Source organism: Grampus griseus (genome assembly GCF_964374135.1).
Source record: "Grampus griseus genome assembly, chromosome: 10".
Classification (NCBI taxonomy): domain Eukaryota; kingdom Metazoa; phylum Chordata; class Mammalia; order Artiodactyla; family Delphinidae; genus Grampus; species Grampus griseus.
Genome location: NC_139004.1, coordinates 55,848,074 through 55,874,367, shown reverse-complemented (window position 1 = coordinate 55,874,367; position 26,294 = coordinate 55,848,074). Strand labels below are relative to the sequence as shown.

Genomic DNA, 26,294 nt, shown 5'->3' with positions numbered 1-26,294 from the left:
AAACTATTACTTCATTTATCCTACTGAAAATACTTGTTTCAAAGTCTTATCCAGACTGCCCTTTTAATTATTCTAATTTCACCTGGAATAATTTGATATCCCAATTCCTATTTTTACTGGCTGTCTTCTTAGCATTTATTTTAGCATTTTCATTTACAGGCTTATTTTGAGGAAGGTATTTTCCTTCTCCTTCCTCCTGTGCTCATCCCTCCTTATCCAGTCAATCTGATTCCCTGGGCCCCAGTTTGGGTTTCCTGCCCTATCACAACACAGAGGTTATCACAGATTCAGTCACTAAGCTGATGCGAGGTTTGGTTCAGTTGTTGGTCATGAAGCCTCCCTAGAGACAGCAGCTTCTCACAATGGGCCACAGAGAGCTCTATGCATCAGCTGGGAAACGGTTTTTTCAACCTCCTTTCACCAGTGCCATGAGCCCCACTTTAGCCTCTGGCTTGCAGCACTCAGTCAAACTCTGGCAGCACAGAACCCTCCCAGTCCTTCTCAACCAGAGTTCAAAGAGAAAATTAAGTCTAAAGCCAGCAGAAAGGCATCTGCTACCTAGCATCCACTGTATGTAATGAATTAATATGTCTCCTATGTACTAATGTACCTCCTATTAGGAGAGGGACCCTAAAAAGTTTAGTATCTTTTAGTATCTCTGCCTTGAAGAGAAGAGGTCCTGTTTCTATCTTCACAGACACTGTTATATATAGCTATTAGTAGCAACACCTACTTTTTTGAGTCAAATTCACTTCCTTATTATTTGCAATAATGTATACCTTAAGAAGTACACAATATACTCAGTAGAAGATACAAGAAAAAAACTGCCTATAGTAGCAGCAGGTGAGAAAATATGCAGTACAGACTGTGGTTAAATCATTTTGACCAAATCGAAGGTCATGAATTAAGGCCCTATTTTGTCTATATGGATATTTCCACTATACATAAAGTTAAAGACATACAAAGCCATTAAACAAAAAAGATAGCAAAAAAGGACTGATGAGCACTGAAAAGACCAAGGCTATATAAAGATGGCAAAAAACAGATATCAGGCCAGAAAACCAGGAAAGTAACAAAACAGATTCAAGTAATTTCTGCTAAGTCCCAAGGCATCTGGGACTTGAGAAAAATAAGTCATCAAAGATCAGCATGCCACTCCAATCCTGAGAATGCTCACTACACTCATCAAGAAAGTGGAATCAAACACTGGTTCATATTTTGTTTGACAGAGTAAAATAAAAAGAGAGAAGATTCATATTATATTACTAATATCAGGAATAAAAGAGGAAAAATTACTACTGCATTTACAGAAATAAAAAGGATTATAAGGCAATGCTACAAACAACTGTATGCCAACAAACTGGACAACATGGATGACACAAACAAATTCCTAGACAGACACATATTACCAAAACTGATGCAGGGAGGAACAGAAAATATCAACAGAACTATAAAAAATGAAGAGATTGATGAGGGTATTGAGGCTGTGCCTAGGATCCCCAGGAAAGAGTACCAGGTCAACTGGACAGATCAGCCATCTGTGCAGGATGAAACAGCGCCACAGAGCCGCAGACCTCAGGGTCAGTGCACATCACCCTACTCTCCTTTGCCTTTAACGTCTACAATCATATAGATGATTTTTTACAGCCCTATAAGGAAGCCTGAGACACTGCAATCAAAGACAGACTTATTTAGATTTACATATAATATTTACTAATATGGGAAAATAGACATTAGGATTTTCAGCAATAGCTGAAAAAAGGTAAAACATTTAATTGATGGAAATATCAACTTAATGAAACCATTCTACTTCCCAAGCATTCTAGATTACATAGACTTTACTGTACCTACTGGAGAGATGGGACAAATATTTATAATTTGAATTAAACTTCCACATTTTGCTAAAAATAAACTTAAAACTAAAAGTGAGGATCCCATCACTGACAGAGTATCTTCCATCTTAGAGGTTTAACAAGATGAAAAACCTGGGGCTGGGGGTGGGGGGGGTGCGGCATGGTGACTAACAATTTTTTTCTATTTTTTGCAACAGGAAAAAGAAATTATATTTTCATTGACTTGTTTTGTAAATCTGGATTTTTACATTAGGTTAAGATGATACATCTGTATTTACCATTTACCTTAAGGTGGATTATGGTACAAGATGGATCTGTCTTAGACTTTATCCATCAAGCTTTAAATTTTTTTTTTAACATCTTTATTGGAGTATAATTGCTTTACAATGGTGTGTCAGTTTCTGCTGTAAAACTAGGTGAATCAGCTATACATATACATATATCCCCATATCTCCTCCCTCTTGCATCTCCCTCCCACCATCCCTATCCTACCCCTCTTGGTGGTGCACACAAAGCACTGAGCTGATCTCCCTGTGCTATGCGGCTGCTTCCCACTACCTATCTATTTTACATTTGGTAGTGTATATAACTCCATGCCACTCTCACTTTGTCCCAGCTTACCCTTCCCCCTCCTCATGTCCTCAGGTCCATTCTCTGTAACAAGATAATTTTATGTAATGTCCTTTATAAGTTAATCATGAAATTTCAAAGTCCTTTATTTATTGTAAAATAAGTTGAACTAAAGTTTACATTTCACTTTGTGGTCAAAAACATCTTTTAGAGTTGTTAGAAAATGCTTAAAAAGCAAGGAGACGGGGCTTCCCTGGTGGCGCAGTGGTTGAGAATCTGCCTGCCAATGCAGGGGACACGGTTCGAGCCCTGGTCTGGGAGGGTCCCATGTGCCGCGGAGCAACTGAGCCCATGAGCCACAACTACTGAGCCTGCACGTCTGGGAGCCTGTGCTCCGCAGCAAGAGAGGCCGCGATAGTGAGAGGCCCCCGCTTGCCGCTGCTGGGGAAAGCCCTCACACAGAAACGAAGACCCAGCACAGCCATAAATTAATTAATTAATTAAAAAAAAAAGCAAGGAGACGAAGTGATGATACTGCTTTGGCTTTCAATCAGAAACCATTCCTTAAACTATACCTATAAGCACAGGACCTTTAGTATTGAAATTTGGGAAGAAATAAAAACTAACTGTTAGCTTACTTAGCCTGCTGTAAAAGAATGCTCAAACCACCCCTTTCAGAAAGGATTATTTTGTAAAGATATATTCAATTTTAATGTTTTAAAGCATCCTAGATAAATCCTTTTTAAAAAGCAATAGTAGCAATCAACAAGTTGTTTTCAAGGTTTCTACTATATTATATGTAAACCAATATACCATAATATTAACCAATATAGTAAGTGTAGGAATGATGCCATTAACACTGACTGCAAAAAGTGTTTTCACTACTCAGTACTGCAGCTTTCATTCCAACTGGTTACACATATAAACTAAGTTCAACAACATTAAACTTGAAATCATAAAGTTAAAGAATTGCAATACTGCAAATAATGCATAAGAAAGTAAGATCTCAAAGAAAGTATGCATATACTTTATACTCTTAAGTACTTTGTCAGATCATTTAAATACATAAACCAAGGACACAGTATATATGCCATTAACTTTGAATGCAAAAACTATGAAGTTTTTAAGTTTATTTTGCTATCAACATCTATTAAATAAAGGTTTTTTAAAATTATGTTTTAAAATAACATCAAGGCAGTTTGGAAAAATCTTTCAAATTTTTTAATTTGCATACACCCTACGACCCAGCAATCCCACTCTTAGAAATCTATCCTAAAGAATAACAGCATTGAAGACCAAAAGACAACCCTCAGAATGGGAGAAAATATTTGCAAATGAAGCAACTGACAAAGGATTAATTTCCAAAATTTACAAGCAGCTCATGCAGCTCAATAACAAAAAAACAAACAACCCAATCCAAAATGGGCAGAAGACCTAAATAGACATTTCTCCAAAGAAGATATACAGACTGCCAACAAACACATGAAAGAATGCTCAACATCATTAATCATTAGAGAAATGCAAATCAAAACTACAATGAGATATCATCTCACACCAGTCAGAATGGCCATCATCAAAAAATCTAGAAACAATAAATGCTGGAGAGGGTGTGGAGAAAAGGGACTCTTGCACTGCTGGTGGGAATGTGAATTGGTTCAGCCACTATGGAGAACAGAATGGAGGTTCCTTAAAAAACTACAAATAGAACTACCATATGACCCAGCAATCCCACTACTGGGCATATACCCTGAGAAAACCAAAATTCAAAAGGAGTCATGTACCAAAATATTCATTGCAGCTCTATTTACAATAGCCCGGAGATGGAAACAACCTAAGTGCCCATCATCGGATGAATGGATAGAGAAGATGTGGCACATATATACAATGGAATATTACTCAGCCATAAAAAGAAATGAAATTGAGCTATTTGTAATGAGGTAGATAGACCTAGAGTCTGTCATACAGAGTGAAGTAAGTCAGAAAGAGAAAGACAAATACCGTATGCTAACACATATATATGGAATTTAAGAAAAAAAAACTGTCATGAAGAACCTAGGAGTAAGACAGGAATAAAGACACAGACCTACTGGAGAACGGACTTGACGATATGGGGAGGGGGAAGGGTGAGCTGTGATAGGGCGAGAGAGAGGCATGGACATATATACACTAACAAACGTAAAGTAGATAGCTAGTGGGAAGCAGCCGCATGGCACAGGGGTATCGGCTCGGTGCTTTGTGACCGCCTGGAGGGGTGGGATAGGGAGGGTGGGAGGGAGGGAGACGCAAGAGGGAGGAGATATGGGAACATATGTATATGTATAACTGATTCACTTTGTTATAAAGCAGAAACTAACACACCATTGTAAAGCAATTATACCCCAATAAAGATGTTAAAAAAAAAAGAATAAAATTACAAAAAGTGACATTAGCAACCATTCTAGAAGAAGCACACAGCCTCTATAGAAATACAAGTAAATTCGCTCTTTTTCCTTAAAGGAGCATTCAAGTGCATTTTGTTCATTTTTACAGTAATGAAAGAGAGTGCCCTTCAGTCAATTTTCAGAACCTGGTACAAATTATTATATTTTCTCCCTTTAAATGTCAAGGGCAAAAAGTGGAGGGCTCCCCAGCCACCCAGAGCCAAGCGCCTGGGCCAGCAGTGGGAGCTGAAGGATCCCCTGTGCTCAGAACACAGGGGCGCCCCGCGAGGCCCCGGGTCCGCGAGGCCCCAGGTGGGTCCGCGAGGCCCCGAGTGAGTCCTTGAGGCCCCGGTCTGGCGCGCGCAGGACCTAGTGCCCAGAGGTTCCGACACCCCACGAACTGTCCCACATCCCGATGCCAACGGTCGCCTCAGCGCCGTAAGCTTCGCGTCTACAGACTTCGGGGCCGCCCAGAAGCCAAAGCCCGTCGAAGGTCCGACCCCGCTGACCCGCGAGCATGGGCAGCTACCTGAGCATGTACCTGGGCACGGCCAAGGCCGTGCAGCCAGCCCACGCCCAGAAGCGCTGGTCCCCATGGTCCCCATGGACCGGGCCTGCCCGCGGCACTTGCCTCCCGATGGGACGGGACAGGCGCCCAATCCTGTGCTACCGCCGCCGCCGCTAGGATCACGAGCTCTGGTTCCACAGCAGGCGGCCGCTCCCCGCCGCCCTGCGCAGCTGGAAGTACTACCCGGTCCGTGGGTCCTCGGTGCCCCAGGGCTGGAGGCGCCTTCCCAGCGGGCCGCCCCTCCGCACCTCCTCGGGGCTGGGGTTTTCCGGCCATGGCAACGGTTTCACGATGAGGTCCCAGTGGAACGCCCACCTCTCCTGCCACATGCAGAGCCTGGTGGACATCCGTACCGCCCCCGCTGAAAGCCTAAGCAGCTTGTCCACCTGTCCGTCCAGCCAGGAATCCCTGGACCCCTGTGCCAAGGAGACTGCGCTGAGGGCCCTCAGCCGATGCGAGGAAGGACAAAGGCGGCTCGACGGGCCTCTCAGGTCTGAGAGCCCCGAGCCCAGGCTGTCGGCCTTCCGGCCAGTGATGAGGAATGGAGTGGTCCCTGTCTTTGTGCCCAGGCCGGGGCCTCTGAGAAGAAGCATCTGCTCCGGGTGCAACCGCCTCCGAGAAGAGGACACTGAGCCCCGGCCTGACCAGCAGCCCTGTCTGAGCCTTCCCTGTCTGCCGCCCACCCTGCTGTGAGGCCCCCCCACCCCCCACCCGCCCAGGGCACAGTCACAGAGCCTCGCTGGAGAGATGGGGGCGGATCAGCACTCCCAGGCCTGGGCCTCCTGCAGCCTGACGTCCCCCTTGAGTCCTGAGAGCCAAGGCCACCTCCTCCTGACATTCAAACCCACATTTCTTTTACCCAGCTGACCCCTGCCCTACCCCTGCCTGAGTCACTGGCACGGACCGCCAGGCCAGCTCCCTCCACTCCAGCCAGGAGCTGCCAAGCCCCAGAGCCACCTCTCCTACCTGCAGAGCCCGCCCTGAGGAAGCACCGCTGACATCCAGGCCTGCACTCCCTCCTGCCCACCCACCCTTGCTGCCTTTGCCCCTGAGAAGACCCTTCTCAGAGGACCCTTCTCAGGAAGGCGTGCTTCTCCCCTATTGCCCACTTCATACAGTTTAAAGGTTGTTCTTATTTTAAATAATACTAAAATAGCTTCATTATCCTAAAAAAAAAAAAAGTTTCTCAGAATACTACTTTCCATCCAAATCACTGTTCAAGAATACATGTTTTTTAATACTTAAAAAAAAAGAATAACAGCACTGTAACTTATGCATTATGTAAAATGCTCAGTCCAGTACTACTTTTAATATTGAAAAGATTATAAAATTTGACTCATAATATTGAGACTTTTCCCTAACTAATCTATAGAGTCAATGCAATCCCAATAAAAATCTCTACAGGTTTCTTTGTTGTCAGTGCTATATTTTATTTTGTTTTGAGTTTGTTTTGTAAGACTTGAAAATCTGATTGTAAAATTTATGTGGAATTATATGGAAAGGTACAAGAATTACTAAGACATTCAAGAAGAACAAGGTAGGAGTGCTATGGACTGCATATGTCCCCCAAAATTCATATACTGAAGCCCTAACCCCCAAGGATATTTAGTGATGGTATTTGGAGGCAGAGCCTTTGGGAGGTAATTAGAGTTAAATGAGGTAATGAGGGCAGGGCCCTCATGATGGGATTACTGTCCTTATAAAAGAAAAAGATACAAGAGAGCTGCCTCCCCACTCCTCCATCTCTCCCTAAGTGCATGCAACAAAGAAAGGCCATGCTAGGACATCATGAGATGACAGCTGTGTGCAAATCAAGAAGAGGGCCCTCACCAGATACTGAATCTGTTGGCATCTTGATCCTGGACTGCCCAGCCTCCAGAACTCTTGAGAAGTAAATGTCTGTTGCTTAAGCCACCCAGTCTATGGAATTCTGGTTTTAAAACTAAGACAGGGAAGACCTGCTCTAATAAGGGCAAGATTTAACATAAAACTATAGTTATGAAGACAGTGTGGGATCAGATCAAAGACAAAGCAAATGACAGAACAGAAACAAGAGTCCAGAAATCCACTCAATGGACACTTAGTTTCTGAAAAAAAGGTAGCACAGTACAGCAGTATGGAAAGAATGGAACAACTGGATAGCTATGTGGGGAGGGGGGCGGTGGTGAAACTTGATCCCTACCTCACACCATACTGAAAAAAATCTTTTCCAAATGGAGTATAGATCCAAATGTGAAAGGTAAAACAGGATAATAATGGGAAATACTCTGAAGGGCAAGAAAAGAATACTAAAAAATGAAAAACACTAGCCATAAAATAAAATATTGATAAACTGGAATGCATTAAAACTAAGAACTTCTGTTCAAAAGACACCATTAAGAGAGTAAAAGGCAAGCCACAGAGTGGAAGCAGATATTTGCAAGGCATGTATCCAATAAAAAACTCCTATCCACACTATATAAAAAAGAACTCCTACAAATCAATAAGACAAAGATAAACCAATAGAAAAATGAGCAAGAGACTTAAGTAAGCACTTCGCAAAATAAGTTATCAGTACACAGATGAAAAATGATCAATCTTATTAGTCATCAGCGAAACGCAAATTAAAACTACAATAAGAGAACATTACACACCCACCAGAATGGCTGAAATTAAAGACTAGCAAGGATATAGAGCAACAAGAACTTGGGAAGGTAAAATTGGGAATGTGGGAAGGTAAAATTCTCCAACTATTCTGAAAAACAATGGGCATTACCTTCAATGGTAAAACTATGTATACCCTTTAACCCAGTGATTCTACTCCTAAGTACATAGCAAAAGAAATGCTGGTACATGTGTAGCAAAAGAAATATACAAGAATGTTCACAGCAGCATAATTCATAATAGCCAAAAATTAGACAGCCCAAAGGTTTAACTATAAGGTTTACAACAGAAAGCATACTTAAGTGGTACTATAAAAATTTAAAAAGTTAAAAAAAAGAAGGAAGCAAATATCAAGAAGTCAGGATGATGGTGCTCTTCTGTGGGGAAGGGAAGTAGCACTCTAGTGCTGGCAGTGTTCCTTTTCTTGACCTGGGGGGTGGTCACACAGGGATTCACTTCATAATAATTCACTGATTTATGCATGTATTTTTTATCCTTTTTTCTCTTATCCTCTTTTTACCCTTATTTGTGTACTTATGTTTTACTTGCATGACTCTTATAATCCTTCACAGAAAGAAAAAAAGTTGGAAAAAAAATCTAATCTGAGTTATAGTGCCAGCTCCAAGTCACATGGAATTAGGAGTTACTTCACAGTTTCCAATCACTAGCTTGAAAATATAGGACTTCTCCCCACATAATGCTATGCTGAACAAATTGTTATCAAATCATTCTGAAAATTTCAAATATTAAAGGCAAAGTATATTATCCTCTCAAATTAAGATATTCAAAGAAAACACACTTTACAAAAGCAACAGTACTATTTGAAAAAAAAATTGTACTAAAAAAATACCTAGGAATTAAGTAATTTCCCATTTTGTTATCAACAGTAGCATTACATTTTAAATTAATAAGCTTCTTGTAAAAGATTTATTGAAGAAGAAATTCCAAACTTACCTCTCTATTGGGTGTACCTTCATCAAGCTGCTCTGTAAATGAAGACGTCCTGCTCCTGGTTCTCGTTGGCGTTGAAGAATTGGAGGAAGCCTAGATTTAAAAATTATTGCACAAATTAGAAAGACTACATTGATGAGCGCACTATGTACTAAGTAGTCCTTCTCATAGTCCATGCCCAAAGAACCCAGTGAAAGGAAGGAAAAGAGCAAATACATGAAAAACAGAAAAGGATAACTGAAACATAATCAACTAGCAGACCCAGGCTATCTACTGGGTCCTGGGTCTGATTCTGCCACCAACTAGAACTATGATCTTAGCTAAATTAACATTTTGAGGGCTAAAATTAACCTCAAAAATAAGGTCGTGATGATAACATAAGATGATAACATTAGGACTTCCCTGGTGGCGCAGTGGTTAAGAATCCTCCTGCCAATGCAGGGGACACGAGTTCAATCCCTGGTCCAGGAAGATCCCACATGCCGTGGAGCAACTAAGCCTGTACGCCACAACTACTGAGCCTGCGCTCTAGAGCCCATGAGTCACAACTACTGAGCCTGCGTGCCACAACTACTGAAGCCCGCACACCCAGAGCCCATGCTCCGCAACAAGAGAAGCCACCGCAATGAGAAGCCCGCATACCACAAAGAAGAGTAGCCCCCGCTCACTGCAACTAGAGAAAGCCCACGTGCAGCAACAAGGACCCAACGTAGCCAAAACTAAATAAAATTTTATTTAAAAGAAGATAACATTAGGGGCAACTGAAACCAGGTGAGAAGTATATGAAAACTCTCTGTACTATCTTTGCAACTTTCCTATAAATCAAAATTATTCCAAAGTTAAAAGTTCATTAAAAAATAAGGTTGTCGGGGCTTCCCTGGTGGCGCAGTGGTTGAGAATCCGCCTGCCGATGCAGGGGACACGGGTTCATGCCCCAGTCCGGGAAGATCCCACATGCTGCGGAGCGGCTAGGCCCATGAGCCATGGCCGCTGGGCCTGCGCGTCCGGAGCCTGTGCTCCGCAACAGGAGAGGCCGCTACAGTTAGAGGCCCGCGTACCGCAAAAAAATAAAAAAATAAAAAATAAAATAAAATAAAATAAAGCTGTCAATTCAATCTTTAAAGTGCCATCCAGCTCTAATATTCAATATAATGAACTGCACAGGTAAACATCTCTCTAATCAAGTACCTTGCTTTGAGAACACCATGCACACCATAGCCCAATACTGAGATGCCAGTCCATTTGTTCTGTAAAGGAACACATGACTCCTATACAGAAACCCACAAGAGAAAGGGCCCCAAATTTAAACTAGGAGTCTGAGGTGTACTCTAAGGTGAGCTAAAAACAGTCCAAAAAGTATAAAACCAAAACTTCAAGACCCCCCATCACCCATAACAAGACAGATCTTAACTCATCTCCACAAAGAAATGTCTCAATGTCTTACCCTTTTGTAGTCTGTACAGCACTACCTAAAAAGGCATTTAATAAATATTTGTTAAATAAATGATTGAATGAACAAATGCAACCCTAATCTGTCAAGTCAGTACCTACTGCTGTGGCTATGCTAGAACAGAGAGGTCACGAGGAATGTTGCACACACATACACACACTCTACACACACATATACATATTCAGTTTACAATAAGTCTAACCTTTCTAATCAAGACAGATGTTCAATAAATGGTGCTGGGACAAATGGCCATCCATATGGGGGAGCAATATCAATCAGATCCTCACTTCATACTTAAGCTATATTAAAGATTTAAATGATTTTTAATTGAAATATAAGAGAAAATATGAGAGTCTATTTCTATAATCTCTGAATGGGAAAGAGACTTTTATGTCAGAAGCAGAAATCAAAAGGAATAGATTAATGGGGAGGAGGGGAAAACATCAACAAAACATGACAAAGTTTAATAACCTTTTTTTCTAAACAGCTCTTGTAAAATGCTTGTAAGTCAGAACTCAGAAAACTCACCACCCCAGTCTTCTTTTCACCTAGGGCAGGTGACCTGAACTCCACCAATGAACATACCCACAGGAGAGTCTGAGTCATAAGTGGGTAATATGAGAAGACAGACATGCAAAATTAATACAGTTCATCAGCTGGTGAACATGGAGACACGGAGCTTCACGCAGTCGTTCACAAAAGCTGTCCAGTGCAAGATGCGATGCTGCCAAACTGAGGCAGCTGCAACATTCTTATTAGTGCAGCCCCCCAAGTGTGGCTGAGCAGAGCGATCAGCCCAGACTTTCAGGCCCTCCTGAAAATTCTCTAAGTCACCAACTATTCATTAATAGACCCCTTTTCTGCTTAACTAGCTGGACTGAGTTCTGTTGCTTACAGCGTAGAATTCCAGCACACACATACCTTCTAAAAAATGAACCAGAAAAATCAACATGTGATAGAAGGAATTAGCTATGTGCAGCAGTTACCTTAGGGGATAAGATATCCCTTCTCAATCAAGATAAAACAAACAGGAAGGCCTTAAAATTTTAAGCAACAAAATGGTTGAATGTGAAATAAAGCTGAAGCTTATCAATGTTTTAAATGTCTAGAAAATGTATGAAGCCAACATTGCGCTTAGAAAATGGGAAGGCAAAGCAGGGACAGTGTTTACCCAGGACTGAAACAAGAATCACAAGTATTCAGAGCACTTCAGAAACAGTTCTCACTGAAGTTGAGGGAAGTGCAATAACCCTTCCCACACCTAGAGCCATAAATTTCAAACCATGCCAGCTTCAAAGGCTGTAGATGTTTCAAACGCTACCACTATGACCAGGAGAAACTCCATTTGTATCTACTTTTAAATGGTTATATGTAATACCTCCTTTAATAAAAGAGAGCCACCAGGACTGCCCTGGTGGTCCAGTGGTTAAGAATCCACCTTCCAATGCAGGGGACATGGGTTCAGTCCCTGGTTGGGGACCTAAGATCCCACATGCCACAGGGCAACTAAGCCCGCGTGCCCCAGCTACAGAGCCCACATGCTCTGGAGCCCCTGCGCCACAACTAGAGAGAAACCTGCATGCTGCAACTAAGACCCGACGCAGCAAAACATAAATAAATAAATAAATAATTTTAAAAACAGACCAAAAAATAAATAAATAAAACAAAAGGGTCACTGAGAGGGCAAAAAGTTAGGAAAGTAATTAGAGAAGTAACACTAGGCTAAAGGATATAGCTCTTAGCTAACCCTCTCTGTTGTGATGTCATAATATCCAAAAAATTTGGGGGTTAATAATTCAGCTTTCCAAATGCCCAGATGCCAGGACAGGGCTACTTCAAACAGGGACCTTGAAATCACTTGAAAAGTACACCTCCATTGTGAATTTTTTTAAGTGGCACTATGTCTTTTTACTTTGGCCTCATGTGAGCCTAATCATAATTGGAGCCTCATCAGCTCTGGATAAGCCGGCAAAATCAAATGTTGGGGTTTATAAAGTTAAAGAATAGGTTCTAACACACACTGTCCTCCAAAAAGTAGTACCACGTGGCAAGGTTTGGCCTGGTGGCTTGTAGGTCTTCCTCTGGAGTTGCAAAAGTAAGGATCACATGAGGGAATGGATATGACTGTAAAGTATAAAACATGCATAAAAAACTAACTGTACTTGAGTGTTTATCCCAAAGTCCTGGATCTTTAACACGCTATCCTCTCACTTCAAAATATATAAGGATTTAGATTCCTTCAAACTAAATTTGGTCTAATTAATTCTTATAGCTTAGAAATCTGTCTTCAGATTTCTCATGGCTATTTACCAAAAAAACCTGATGGCTATAACCAGGCTCAGAATTTATATTTTTATTGCCAACTAACTGATTTTAATTGACCATAGCCCTCAACTTCAGTATAAAAAACCCATTTTAGTCACTGTGGTATGCAGAATTTGAAGATGACCCCAAATGACCCTCACCTTGTGAATATATCACTGCCCTGATTATCTTACCTTACATAGCAAAAAGGTTTCTGCAGGTATATTTAAGGTTACTAACCAGTTGACTGTGAGTTAATTGAAAGGAAATTGTCTGGGTGGGTCCAACCTAATCACACAAGCCCTTCAAATGGGTCCAGAGTGCAGAGGCAGCAGCAGAAAGCAGAGAGATGTACTCCTGCTATCCTGAAAGAAAAGGCATGTGGGGGCCAAGTGGCAAGGAACTGTGGGCAGCCCTAGGAGCTGAAAGCGGTCCCGTTCAACAGCCAGCAAGAAATAAGGACCTCTGTCCTACAACCACAAAGGACTAAATTCTACCACGACCACATGAGCATGGAAGAGGACCCTCACCTCCAGATGAGAACACAGTTTGGACAATAATGATCTTAGTCTTATGAGACCCTGAGCAGAGAAGCCAGTCATGTCATGCCAGACTTCTGACATACAGATTGTGAAACAATAACTGGGTTTTTAGGCAGCAAGGTTGTGGTAATGTGTTATGCAACATTAGGAAGCTAGTACAGTCACCTTTAGGAATAATAAGCCTTGAACACCATGACTTTTCATTACCCATCAAGACTTTATCAGATGTCACCCTGATCCTCTCACACTCTCACCACACCAGGAGTAACTGTCTCTCAACCCTATGGTACAGAGACTACATCTACCCTTCAAGACAAATGCAACACCAGCACAGCACCTTAGCAGGCTCTGTTAAATAAAGAAGCGTTCTGTAATTACAAATGTTTTCAAATACTTTCTCTTTTGATTCTCACAACCAATCTGAAAGGTAAGCAGGACAGTTATCATCCCCAATTTCCTGACAAGAAAGTAAGAAGCTCACAGTGCTTATGTGGCTTGATCAGGTTGCATACTGCAAGATCTGGGTTAGCAAACAGGTCTTCTGAGCCCCTCATCCACTTCCCCAGTATTCTTTGGATCACTATTTCTCAAATTTTTTTCACTGGGACCCACAGTAAAACAACAACATCCTTTTCACACAGACACTTCTAAAACAAAAGTTTTATGAAATCTTAACCTTTACAACATAAGATGCCACATTTTGACCTAATCTAGTCTTTCATTTAAAAAAAAAAAAAAGCTGATCCCAATCCACAGATTCCACAACCCACCTGAACTGCTTTCATCATACCATGTTGTCTGTATAAGAACAATGTTGATAAACATGGCCACTACTAAATCTAGAATACATCAAATATATCTAATATATTTTAAATATACCACAAAATAGAAATTAAAAAGCATTAATTCTAGGTTGAACAACAAAATCTAAAGATAACAAAAACACAAATTTTGGACATTCACATTACTGGGAAGTTCTACATTAAAGTCAAAACTATGTTAATCATAGTTTATTCCATAAGGGGCTCTATTATCTGGGAGTTTTCATAGAAAGAATTACTCAAAATAGCTGAATTGTTAGATATCTATCTAAACTTATAGATTCAAGACGGTTAAACCTCACTAATACCTGAAGGGGTTTGGAGATAACAATGAGGTTTAACCATTTTGAATCTACACTTTTCTGAAATCAGGTTTCACCTTTCCGAAAATAGTAACTAATTCTAGTTTCCAAAGATAAAAGGAAATTGAATATAATTTAACATTTTCTAGGTCAGTTGTCATTCCTGTCAATATGCTACTTGTAGTATATCTTCTCTGTCCATTTTAGCCTGCTACTGGTTTAGAAACTAGATAACTACATTTATTGGAACTGTAGACAAAATAAGCATAAGGAAGCTCTAAGCGAGGGATTTTTTAAAGTATTCTTATGAACAACATACATTAACTATGGAATGTGAAGTTAGTGACATTAAAATTTTGGCTGCTTAGAGGCCTTTTGACACTACTCAGTTCTCAAGTTATGCCCCCAATAGATGATATGTTATTCTTACACAAGCATAACAAACACCTGGCTTCACTTCTGCCTCCCACACCCATGGTAATCAATCATGGCAAGGACAAAGCCGTAGACTCTTCTCACCACGGCACTTCTGAAAGTCTCTGTCAAATCCATCCGACATCCCAGCTATAAAGGAATGGCCAAAGTAACTGGGAGTTGATGCTTCACATAAACCTCTGTATACTAGTTACCAAAATTATTAGAGCTTTCCATTACGTCTGTAATAAAGTACCTTCCACATCCTGACATCTAAATAGTAGTGCCGGAAATGAAATACTGCTGTTCATGTTATAAATGCTTACCTCTCAAAAACAGCCCTTCAATATGGCAAAATCCACTCAATCAAAAGTAATTTAAGGAGACTTCTAGTTAAACATAGTAGATTGGCTACATATGTTCCTATTTTCTCTCCCTCCCAAAGAGTTAAATTTCAACCAATTTTCAGAATACTGGATGTGAGTGAAAGAATACTAAAGTAACAGTACTGCTGGACAGCCACTACAACCCCACGGAGAAGGGAATAGTGATGAGAAGAAGCCTATTTTCATCCCCAGAACCCTAAAAAGACTTAGGACTTAAAGCTAAAGTTATAAAGCAAGATGAGACAGGATCAAAACCCGAAAGATTGGTTGAAAGATTCCCCAGGTCCCCTGTCCCACCTTACATAGCCTCTGAAGAAACAGAGGTTTATTTTCTGGAGCCAATGAGGCTTCAAACTGGGTGAAACCAAGCACAGTAAGACAGGAGAGAAGGGCAAAGTGCGTGACTAAACAGAGCAGGATTAGGCGATGTTCTGCACAGTGAACAGGGGAACCTCCAGCAGTCCTTCTCAGACCTGCTTCCAGAAACTTGGCAGCTAGGCCTCTGATTACCAACATGTAGATATTTCTCCCAACAATAAAACCAGTTTACAGCATGTCACCCACCAGTGAGCCCCAGTGTCAATCACATGCTACTTCCAAATAGCACCAGATTGTTAGTACCTAGCCCTTAAATATGAATAGATAGCCCAGAGCACTCAATAAAGAAAATTTCCAATGTAAGAGGGAGCCAAAAACAAGAAGAAAAAAAAAACACAAAACCAAAAAACAAACATGGGACTTCTCTGGTGGTCCAGTGGTTAAGACTCCACGCTCCCAATGCAGGGGTCCCGGTTCAATCCCTGGTCAGGGAACTAGATCCTGAACACCACAACTAAGACCCAGCACAGCCAAGTAAATAAGTAAATAAATAAATACACAAATTTTTTTTAAAAACCCTACCACAATAAAGATTAAAAGAAAACAGAAGAAAAAATCCCCATTATTCTCAGAGAGAGAAAAGATATATCACTATGTCAAGAGCAATGCTATGAAAAAGCAAAAGACAATAAGAATCAGCCTTTGGAAATTTAAAAATAGTGTAGCCAAAATTTAAAATTCAATTGAAGAAAACTAACACATTGTAAATCAACTATACTTCAATAAATAAATAAATATATAAAACAAAAAATTCAACTGAAGAGTTAAATTGAAGCACACTCTCAAAAACAGAATAAAAAGATAAAAATAGACCATAAAGGGTAAAAAATAATAAATGGGAATCTATCCTGAAGGCACAAAAGCTAACTAACTGGACTTTCAGGACAGAAGAGAAAAAACAAAGGGGAGGGAATTATCAAAGAAATAATACCTAAAAGTTTCCAAGAATTTAAGCACAGGAGTCACCACACTTAAACCGTCCACTGGGTGTCCAACACAATGCAAAAATAAACACTGTTTACTTCTCTTCCTCCCCAAAACCCAAAAGCCATTGAAATAAAAGTTAAAAAAAATTAGAAAAGCAGACAGATTAACACTCTAGAACAAGAGAGAGAATACCACAGGCAAAAAGAAAATAAATTTTTGAAGACTCAAAGGCAAAAGGATTCAAACTGGTGGAAAAATCAGGGCAAAGGTAGCCATAACCCTGAACATGCACAGAAGCTCTGCGGGAGAGGAAGCAGCAACTTTCTGCAACAGGAAAAAAAAAATAAATCACAGTTTTAGACACTATAAAGGGAGATTACTGCTCTCAGCAATGTGTTAAGTGTCTGCAAGACAAAGAGGTACGTGGCGTCAGCCTCCCCCAACCCAAATAGATCTCCAGACAACAGTAACAGCCAAATATAAAGAGCAACACCTTGGAGGAGTTAGCGCTCCAATAGCAGGGGCTGGTACCACAAAGCAGCAGGATAACAATACGCCCCAGACCGACCAAGGCAATCCCAGTCCCACCCAGTTCATGCCAGTTTACGTTCCAAGATAACTGCCACTAGCGTCCCCATTCATTCATAAGAATGTTTGGATACTAAATCTTATGGTCACCTTTCAAAGCAGGACTCTCTGTGTTTTGGCTGGCCCTCGACACAGGAGAGTAGCAGGTAAGAGCAGAGAAAACCCATGTTAGCTACTGAAATAAACCACCCTCCAGGTCTTCATAAATATAAACAAACAACCAATAATAACAAGACATTTTTCTCAAAAAAAAAGAAAAAAGATAAACGATGACAAGTATGAAGAAATACAGGTATAACAAGTAACCCAGAGCAATCAGATAAATCAAGGAAGAGAACTTAAATATATATGTACGTATAATATATAACACTTATCTTGCAAGAGTTTTGAGAAGCTCTAGTTTCCGTTAAAACACAAGCTGCTACTAAAAACTGAAACAAAGCAACAAGCATAGTACTCTGGTTAAGAGAATGGGCTTTAGAGCAAGACTGTCTGGGTTCATATCTCGGCTTTACCGCTTAGCTGTGTGGTATTAGCTGTCTACCACAGACAAGTTATTTAACCTCCCTAGGCCTCAATTTCTTATCTGTAAAATGAGGATAATACAAATCCACACCTTTTATTATTTCATGTATTAATTTAGTTAATACATGCAATGCAGCAAGAAAGCACGTGGCTAAAAATAACTATCCAGTGTTGACTAGTGTTATTATTTGTGGAAATTAAATATATGATTAGGGTTTCCCTAGTGGCACAGTGGTTAAGAATCCGCCTGCCAATGCAGGGGACATGGGTTTGAGCCCTGGTCCAGGAAGATCCCACATGCCGCGGAGCAACTAAGCCCGTGCGCCACAACTACTGAGCCTGTGCTCCAGAGCCTGCGAGCCACAACTACTGAGTCCGCGTGCTACAACTACTGAAGCCCGCACACCTAGAGCCCGTGTTCCGCAACAAGAGAAGCCACTGTGATGAGAAGCCCGTGCACCGCAACAAAGAGTAGACCCCGCTCGCAGCGACTAGAGAAAGCCCGCGTGCAGCAACGAAGACCCAACGCAGCCAGTAAATAAATAAATCAATAAATATTTTTTTAAAAAGGAAGGGGCAACGGGAGAGGCCACAACAGAGAGAGGCCCGCATACTGCTAAAAAAAAAAAAAAAAAAAAAAAAAAAAGGAGGGGGACTGGGCTTCCCTGATGGCGCAGTGGTTGAGAGTCCGCCTGCCAATGCAGGGAACACGGGTTCGAGCCCCGGTCCGGGAAGATCCCACATGCCGCGGAGCGGCTGGGCCCGTGAGCCATGGCCGCTGAGCCTGCGCGTCCAGAGCCTGTGCTCCGCAATGGGAGAGGCCACGGAAGTGAGAGGCCCGCATACCGCAAAAAAAAAAAGGAGGGAGACTTAAGAAAAAAAAGAAGGAAACTGGAAATTTTCTAGCATCAAGGAAAAAAGAAAAGATTCAAAGCTCAAGTTAACTACCAATAAAGAAAGAACAAGTTTGGAATTAGACTTTTCATCAGCACACATGATGCTAGAAGGAAGAAAAACAGTCAATGGTCTGAGGGAAACTTTTCAACCTGGAATTTAATAGCTAGCCAAATAAATGTTTAAGTGAGAACGTCTTCCTAATATTTTGTGGTTTAGAAGGTGAAGAAACCAAATGCTGTTAGCCAAAATCCTATACTTTTAAGAGCCCTGACCTTTATCAACACATTAACTGAATTTCTACATCAAAGTTTCCAGCCCTGCTTTCTCACCTGGGCCCAGGAGGATGCACTTTTGAATCTGCCTACAGCTTCCGTGGGATGTAAAGTTAAGGTATGTATAATTTGCATCTATGTCTTGGGGTCTTTGAACATCACAGTTTAACAAATTGGGTTAATTCATCCTGAAAGCTACAGAGACAAAGACTCTCTAGAATTTTTTCCTCCAGCTCTTCCTATCAAACTAAGAAGCAGATGAGAGAACTTTGTATGGCCCTTACCCTATTCAAGTTTCACACAGATTTTTTAAATCACATGAACAAGGACTGTTTAAATTATTTAAAACATGAGAACTTAATGTATATTCTATATAAAGTAATACAAATAGCCACTATATGCTCCCTGGTCAAAGTACAGATTTATAAACATTCAAGACATTCTGATTTTTCTGATCCAAATATTCTCTCTGGGAGTTACGCTTTTTAGATTGAGGCTAATTATTTTGCCAAGTGGCGTTTACAAAAAGCCTATTTTCCTTCAGAAAGTGACTCTTTCCTCTGCTGTCTGTGGAATTTTAAAAAAATTTCTATTACATAAACTATTATTTTGAGGCCCCACTCTAAAAAAGCTATCATTCTGCAGGTTTGGGGTAGGCCCACATTTTGCACTTTTTTTAATTTAATTTTTTTATTGTGGTAAAGTATACATAACATAAAAGTTACCATTTTAAACATTTGTAGGTGTACAGTTCAGTGGTATTAATTATATTTACACTGTTGTGCAACCAGCACCACTATCCATCTCCAGAACTTTTTCATCCTCCCAAGCTGAAAATCTGTTCTTATTAAACAGTAATTCCCCACTCCCCTCTCCCCTCTCCAGCCCCTGGCAACCACCATTCTATTTTTTGTCTCTATGAAACTGACTAATCTAGGTACCCCATACAAGTGGAATCATACAACTGTCCATTTGCGCCTGTGCTTTTTATAAAGTTTCAGTAATATTTGAAAAAGGCTGAAAATGTTAAAAAATATTTTTATTCATGGCACTACATATATCTTAAGAAGTTAGAAAGTATTCTACATTACTTTTTAATAATTTTTATCAAATTCATTCTGTAAGGAATTTAAAAATCCAAGTAGATATTTGTTGTTAAAAAAATATTAAATGGAGGGACTTCCCTGGCGGTCCAGTGGTAAAGAATCCGCGGGTTCGCTCCCTGGTCAGAGAACTAAGATCCAGCATGTCGCGGGGCAACTAAGCCGTGTGCTGCAAACTACAGAGCCTACGCGCCCTGGAGCCTGCGCGCCACAACTAGAGAAAAGAAAACCCGCACACCGCAACTAAAGAGAAGCCCACGCACTGCAACTTGAGAGAAGCTGTGGGCAGCAACAAAAGATCCCACATGCCTCAATGAAGATCCCGCGTGCTGCAACTAAGACCTGACGCAGCCAAAAATAAATTAAATAAATAAATAATAAATAAATCTTAAAATATATATATATTAGGGCTTCCCTGGTGGTGCAGTGGTTGAGAGTCCGCCTGCCGATGCAGGGGACGTGGGTTCGTGCCCCGGTCTGGGAGGATCCCACACCCCGCAGAGCGGCTGGGCCTGTGAGCCATGGCCGCTGAGCCTGCGCGTCCGGAGCCTGTGCTCCGCAACGGGAGAGGCCACAACGGTGAGAGGTCCGCGTACCGCAAAAAAAAAGAAGGGTTCAAATAACCTTAGCACCAACCAAAGAGAAGTGACTGGGGACTACAGAAGGCTGTCTTTTATTGAATGCTTTCAAAAACTTAAGGGACCCTTACAGTGTTACTAACACTATTACTATTACTGAAAGTTTTCCAAATATTATGATGCAAATCGTTCATTTATCCCAGAATTATCAACACATGACAACTCACTCTACTTGAAACATCCCTATCAGGCAATCTCCCCTCTGGAAAGAAAGCTAAGAACAAGGAAGTATGCACACACAGGCCTCCAAAATCTCAAAACAAAGGTCTCAAACTTTGTGTTAATAACACTAAAATACACTAAAGAATGTCTTAGGTACTTGTCCTTATTTTACACAAAATTTTAGAAGTTTAGTGTCTTGTCTTGATTTAAAGCCCAAACAATTCAGAAGTTGGAAGAACAACACTGGGAAGATAGCAAGGGAGGCTACAAAGTAATTACAAAAAGTAGACCAAAAACAAATCCTCCTGAGTGGGTAAAAGGGAATTGTCTTTCACACACCATTAAATTCCTGAGGGCATGGTGCCGTCAACACAAAATAATTCATACTCAAAACTGGAGACATGGGCTTCCCTGGTGGCGCAGTGGTTGGGAGTCCGCCTGCCGATGCAGGGGACATGGGTTCGTGCCCTGGTGCGGGAGGATCCCACATGCTGCGGAGCGGCTGGGCCCGTGAGCCATGGCTGCTGGGCCTGCGTGTCCGGAGCCTATGCTCCGCAACGGGAGAGGCCACAGCAGTGAGAGGCCCGCATACCGGAAAAAAAAAAAAAAAAAAAACTGAAGAAATTGATATTATACAAATTCAGGATCCTTTGCACGAGAAAACAAGGATATGTGTAATCTGTTATAAAAGGACTGTCCCATCAAAAAATATTTGTTTAATTCATGCTTGAAAGAAATCATTAACTCTGAAAACAATAATCCAGAACTTCGGGACTTCCCTGATGGTGCAGTGGTTAAGAATCTGCCTGCCAACACAGGGGACACGGATTCGATCCCTGGTCTGGGAAGGTCCCACATCCTGCAGAGCAACTAAGCCCGTGAGCCACAACTACTGAGTCCGGGTGCCACAACTACCGAAGCCCACATGCCTAGAGCCCGTGCTCCGCAACAAGAGAAGCCACCGCAATGAGAAGCCTGCACACCGCAACGAAGAATAGCCCCCGCTCGCCACAACTAGAGACAGCCCGCGCGCAGCAACGCGCAAAAAACAAAACAAAACAAAAAAAAAAAAACAACACTGAAGTGAACATCCATGTGGCTAACTGCTTAATACATCCTAAATTTTCTTAGAATAAATTTCTAGAGGTGGAATCCTGGATCAGTGATATGTATAGAGTCCCTTACATTCACTACCACGCCTGTTTCCCCACATTCCTCATCTGTACCTCATTTTTTAGTTTTTCCTTTGTTTCTTAAATAATGGTGTTTTGTAAAATTTAAAAGCTTGTGGTAAATGGTATGAAAAGTAAAATTTTAGTACTGAAATCTTAATCACTATTTACGTTTCACTTGGGAGAATGAACAAGCAAGCTTTCAGTACCATGTACCTATGTATCTCAACCACTGTTTCCCTCTAGGGGAGCTTTACATTTTTAGAGAACAACTTCAATTTACAGTTTCAGAATAAATTCAATAGTTGTTTGATTTAGTAGTTGTTAATTAGTTAGCTATATTTAAAAGTTGTATACGATAAATGTTATGTTAAAGATGTTTAGAAATGCCTCCAAATTAGTCAAAACAGCCTTTCTTGTAGAAACTCTAAAGTTAAGAGAGAGATTTGCTCCATCTGTTGAGACTCTGAAAGGCTGGGAAGGAATTTAGCAGACGCCCTCCCCTTTGCTGAAGGGACCACGTGCTACCAGCACCCAAACACACGATCACAGCTGCTTAGGAAACTGCTTCTGCTTCTTTAAATTAACACTACTAACACGCCCCCTTTTTCCTGAAAACTGTCATTTCCTGAAGCAACAGCGTTCGTGAAAAACAAATATTAACGAGACTTGAAGAAGCAGAGCCGAGCTGCGGACAGGCGCAAGCCCTGCTGGGCCGCGCAGTGTCAGCCCCTCCACCCGTCCCGGATCAACCAAGTTATGCGAAGTGACTAACTCGTGACAGCCTCGGGCGCTGGACACTGGCCACACCGCCACCTCTTTCAGGTCCCAATGCTCCTGCAAGGAGCCTGGGCAGGAATGGCTCGACCCCTGGCCCTCACCCCTGGACCAGGGTTTGGAATTAGACTTCGTCACGGGCCAGGGGCCCCTCCGTACTCAATCTCGGGTCGGGGATCAGAGAGGGGACTTCAGTCGAGAGATCAGATGTTACAAGGGATCCTGGTTTTCCCATTCCGCCCTCATTCTTGAGTTGGGGTCTCGGATGGTTGGTGGAACCTTCGATATGGCTCAAAAATCATGAAAGATCGGAGCCCTTCTCACTTATTCTCAGACCGGGTTGGGCATTAGGGGAAATTACCAGAGATCAGGTATCACGAATCCAGCCTCCCCCAACCAGAACGGAGTTTTAGGATAGGGGACCCGGGTCAGGAATCACGGAGGACCTGGACCGCCCTAAGCTCTTTCCCAGTCCGGGGTCTGGGGGAAGCCTCAGGTTAGAGGTCAAAGGTCGGGGAACTAGGGGAGCGCGGCGGCCATAGTACCAGAGTAGAGGCCAGCGCCTGCTGGAACTGCTGCTGCTCCTCGCTGATCTTTTGCTTCAGTTTCTTGAACATGGCGCAACGCGGGTTCCTGAATGTGAATGAGACCTGAGGGCGAGTGCTCTGAGAGACCCGGCCGCGGCGGCGACGGAGGGTTCTCTACACCAGGAACCGTGGGGGCCGGGCCTCGCTTCTCCTCCTTGGCCTCGCGGGCGGGTCGGCACACTCGTCCTGCGGGTGTCGGCGTCGCCGCCGCCGCGTCTCTCTCTTCTGGGTGCCACCGGTTGGCCTCGGCCCCCCATCCAGCTCCTGCGGCAGCGGCGGCGGCGGCGACAACGGCACCAGGTGAGCGTGTGCCCAAGGCGCCTGCGCGGCCTACGTGGAGCTCGCCGAGGGAGTGCTACGGAGTGCCGGAGGGGACAAGCTGGAGTCGGGCCCGCACATGCGCGCTCCAGGGTCGCTCCCGAAAGATGCAGGGGTTTGCGCTGCTTATGCTCACTGCGAGCATAGATACCCTCAGATCCCGAGCTACGCTGACGCACACCGGGGCTTCGGCGCTGCGAAGTCTGGTGGGGAGGGTGCTGCTTCTGTTGAGGACCGCAAGGCTGACAATTCTGCCGCAAAGAACCGCATGTGTGGGTGTCCGGGGTGCGAGAAGAGGGGACCCAGGGAACCTGCCGAGGGCTCTGAAGGATAGTGTACTTTTGTTCAGTATTTGTGGTTAGGATTCTCTGCCTTCAGTGTCTGGTACTCCTACTGCTTCCCAGAGGGGCCCTCTTCCCTTTGCTGGACTCTTCCAGGGTTCAAGAAGTGCCTGACACGGGGCTCCCAGGGTCCAGATGTTTCTGGCCGATATTCTAAGATTTCAATCTTTGGACATCGCCTTTATTTATTTTTTATTTTACAGAAATCATATATTTTCATATATTTCTTCAAAAATCTTTAATTCTAAGTGCCAGGTCCTTGAGGTCTCTCTCAGTCTTTAATAGAACAAGTAGACAAAAAAATTAGTAAGGATATAGAGAAGTTGGATCAGCTAACTTTGCCTAATTGATCTTTTTCGAAAAGACCCAACAACTGCAGAATACACGGGGGTTTTTTGGAATATTTATAGAACATTCCCCAAGATAGACCATGTGCTAATTTATAATACAGGTCTCAATTAATTTCAAAAGCTTAATATCACGTATTGTGTTCTCCGACCACAAAGTAATTAAATTAGAAATCAATAGCAGAGATATCTAGAAAGTCCCCAGATATTTGGAAATTATGCTGCACAGTTCCAAATAGTTGATGGGCCAAAACGCAAAGCACAAGGGAAACTAGAAAATATTTTAAAAGAATGACAATGAGAACAGAGCATAGCAAAATTTGTGAGGTTCAGCTAAAGCAGTGCTTACATGGAAAATAATAGTATTATGTGTTTGTATTGCAAAGGAAATAAAGATTGAAAATCGATCATCTAAGCTTCCACCTTAAGAAGTTTGAAAAAGAAGAAAAAACTAAAATCGAAGTAAGTAGAAGGAATGAAATAAAAGATACTGAGCAAAACATCAATGAAATAGAAAACAGACAATAGAGAAAAACCAACAAGACTAAAATTTGGTTCTTAGAAAAGATTAATAAAATTGGTAAGCCCCTAGTAAGACTCATAGAAAAACAGTAATTATCAATATCAGGAGTTAAAGAGGGCTTATTGCCACAGATTCTACAGATATTATAAGGGAATATCTGACACAAATTATCAAAACCCAGATGCCCTTAGGTCAATGAATGGATAAACAAACTGTGGTACTTCCATACCATGGAATGCTACTCTGAAGTATAAAGGACAGAGTGTTGATACTCATAACAACCTAAATGGATCTCCTTAAGTTTTGTTGAGTGACCCAAAAGAAGCCATACATATATATCTTGCTCTCTGTACAGTCCCTGCGTCACCTACACCCTACTCACTTGACTGACCTCCCCTCTTAATCATAGACCTTCATCAGTAAATGCCTGCATACTTGCCCCCAGCCCCAACTAGTGATTGTTCTCATCTTTAGATCAGAATCTCGCCACTATGATAGTTTACCAAAGGGGAGGTGAGGGGCACGCTCCTCTGCTGGTTTCCTTGGTAACCAATGAGCCAACCGGAAGTCAATTCTCCCTATAACTGGTAACCTCCCCTCTGCCTGGAAGCAAAGACTAGTGCCGTGTCCTGATGCACACAGTGGGGTGTCGCTCCAGAACCTTGTTCCAGACATGTAAGATCCCCCATCCATTAAACCACTGATGTCTCTGTCACTGACTCTGGACTCTCTTTGGTCTTGAAGCTGGGCAAGTACAAGGCTTGCAGGCCTGTGGGATGCAGCCCAACAGATTCCAATTATATGACATTATGAAAAGGCAAAGCTATAGGGAGGGAGAATGGACCAGTGGTTGCTAGGAGTTGAGTGGGCCAGGACTGGGTTGGGGTAGAAGTGGTGTTAACTGCAAAAGGGCAGGATGAGGGAATCTTTGGGATGATGAAACAGTTCATATCATAACTATAGTGGTAGATATACAACTTTGTGTGCATTTGTCAAAACCCGGAAAACTATATACCACAAACACTAAACTTCACTGTATGAAAACTTTAAAATGGAAATTAAAAACCCGAGGCTCAGAGAGGTTAAGAATTTCACCCAAAGTAACACAGCTTGGACATGGTGGAGGCAGCATTTGAACCCAGAGCTTTCATGGCTCTAAAGCCCATGCCCACACCACCCACCCACACTGCCTCTGGATCCCTTACCATGGTGGCATAGACTACCATTGACATTGATTTTGCTATGTTCTCCAATACTTTGCTCCAAGATGATTTACTGATTGATACCCAGTGTCCTCACCAGCATATATTCTTTCCTGGTTGCAAAGAAAGAAAAAAAAAGGAAAGAAAAGAAAAAATATTTTGTACATTGAGAGCACTTATCCACAAATGTGAAAGTGCTACAGCTGTGTTGTTCTTCACATACCAGATTTGCCAACATTTGTAAGGTTGGGGGGGATATATATGTATATAATATATATGCATACATATTTTGGCTATAGCAAGTAACAGATCT

General features: G+C 42.0%; 1 protein-coding gene across 4 annotated transcripts in view; it reads right to left on the bottom strand.

Moving 5' to 3' along the window:
• Positions 1 to 23,545, bottom strand: part of GOLGA4 (golgin A4) — a 105,401-nt gene extending 81,856 nt beyond the window's left edge. For all 4 annotated transcript variants that reach the window (XM_082664506.1, XM_082664507.1, XM_082664508.1 and 1 more), the window contains exons 1-2: positions 23,209 to 23,545; positions 9,009 to 9,098 (exon numbers count right to left, since the gene is read on the bottom strand). In XM_082664506.1, the coding sequence (XP_082520632.1) occupies positions 9,009 to 9,098; positions 23,209 to 23,280 (162 nt within the window). In that variant the 5' untranslated portion in view covers positions 23,281 to 23,545. The remainder of the gene's footprint in view (positions 1 to 9,008; positions 9,099 to 23,208) is intronic.
• Between the last annotated feature and the right edge of the window lie 2,749 nt (positions 23,546 to 26,294).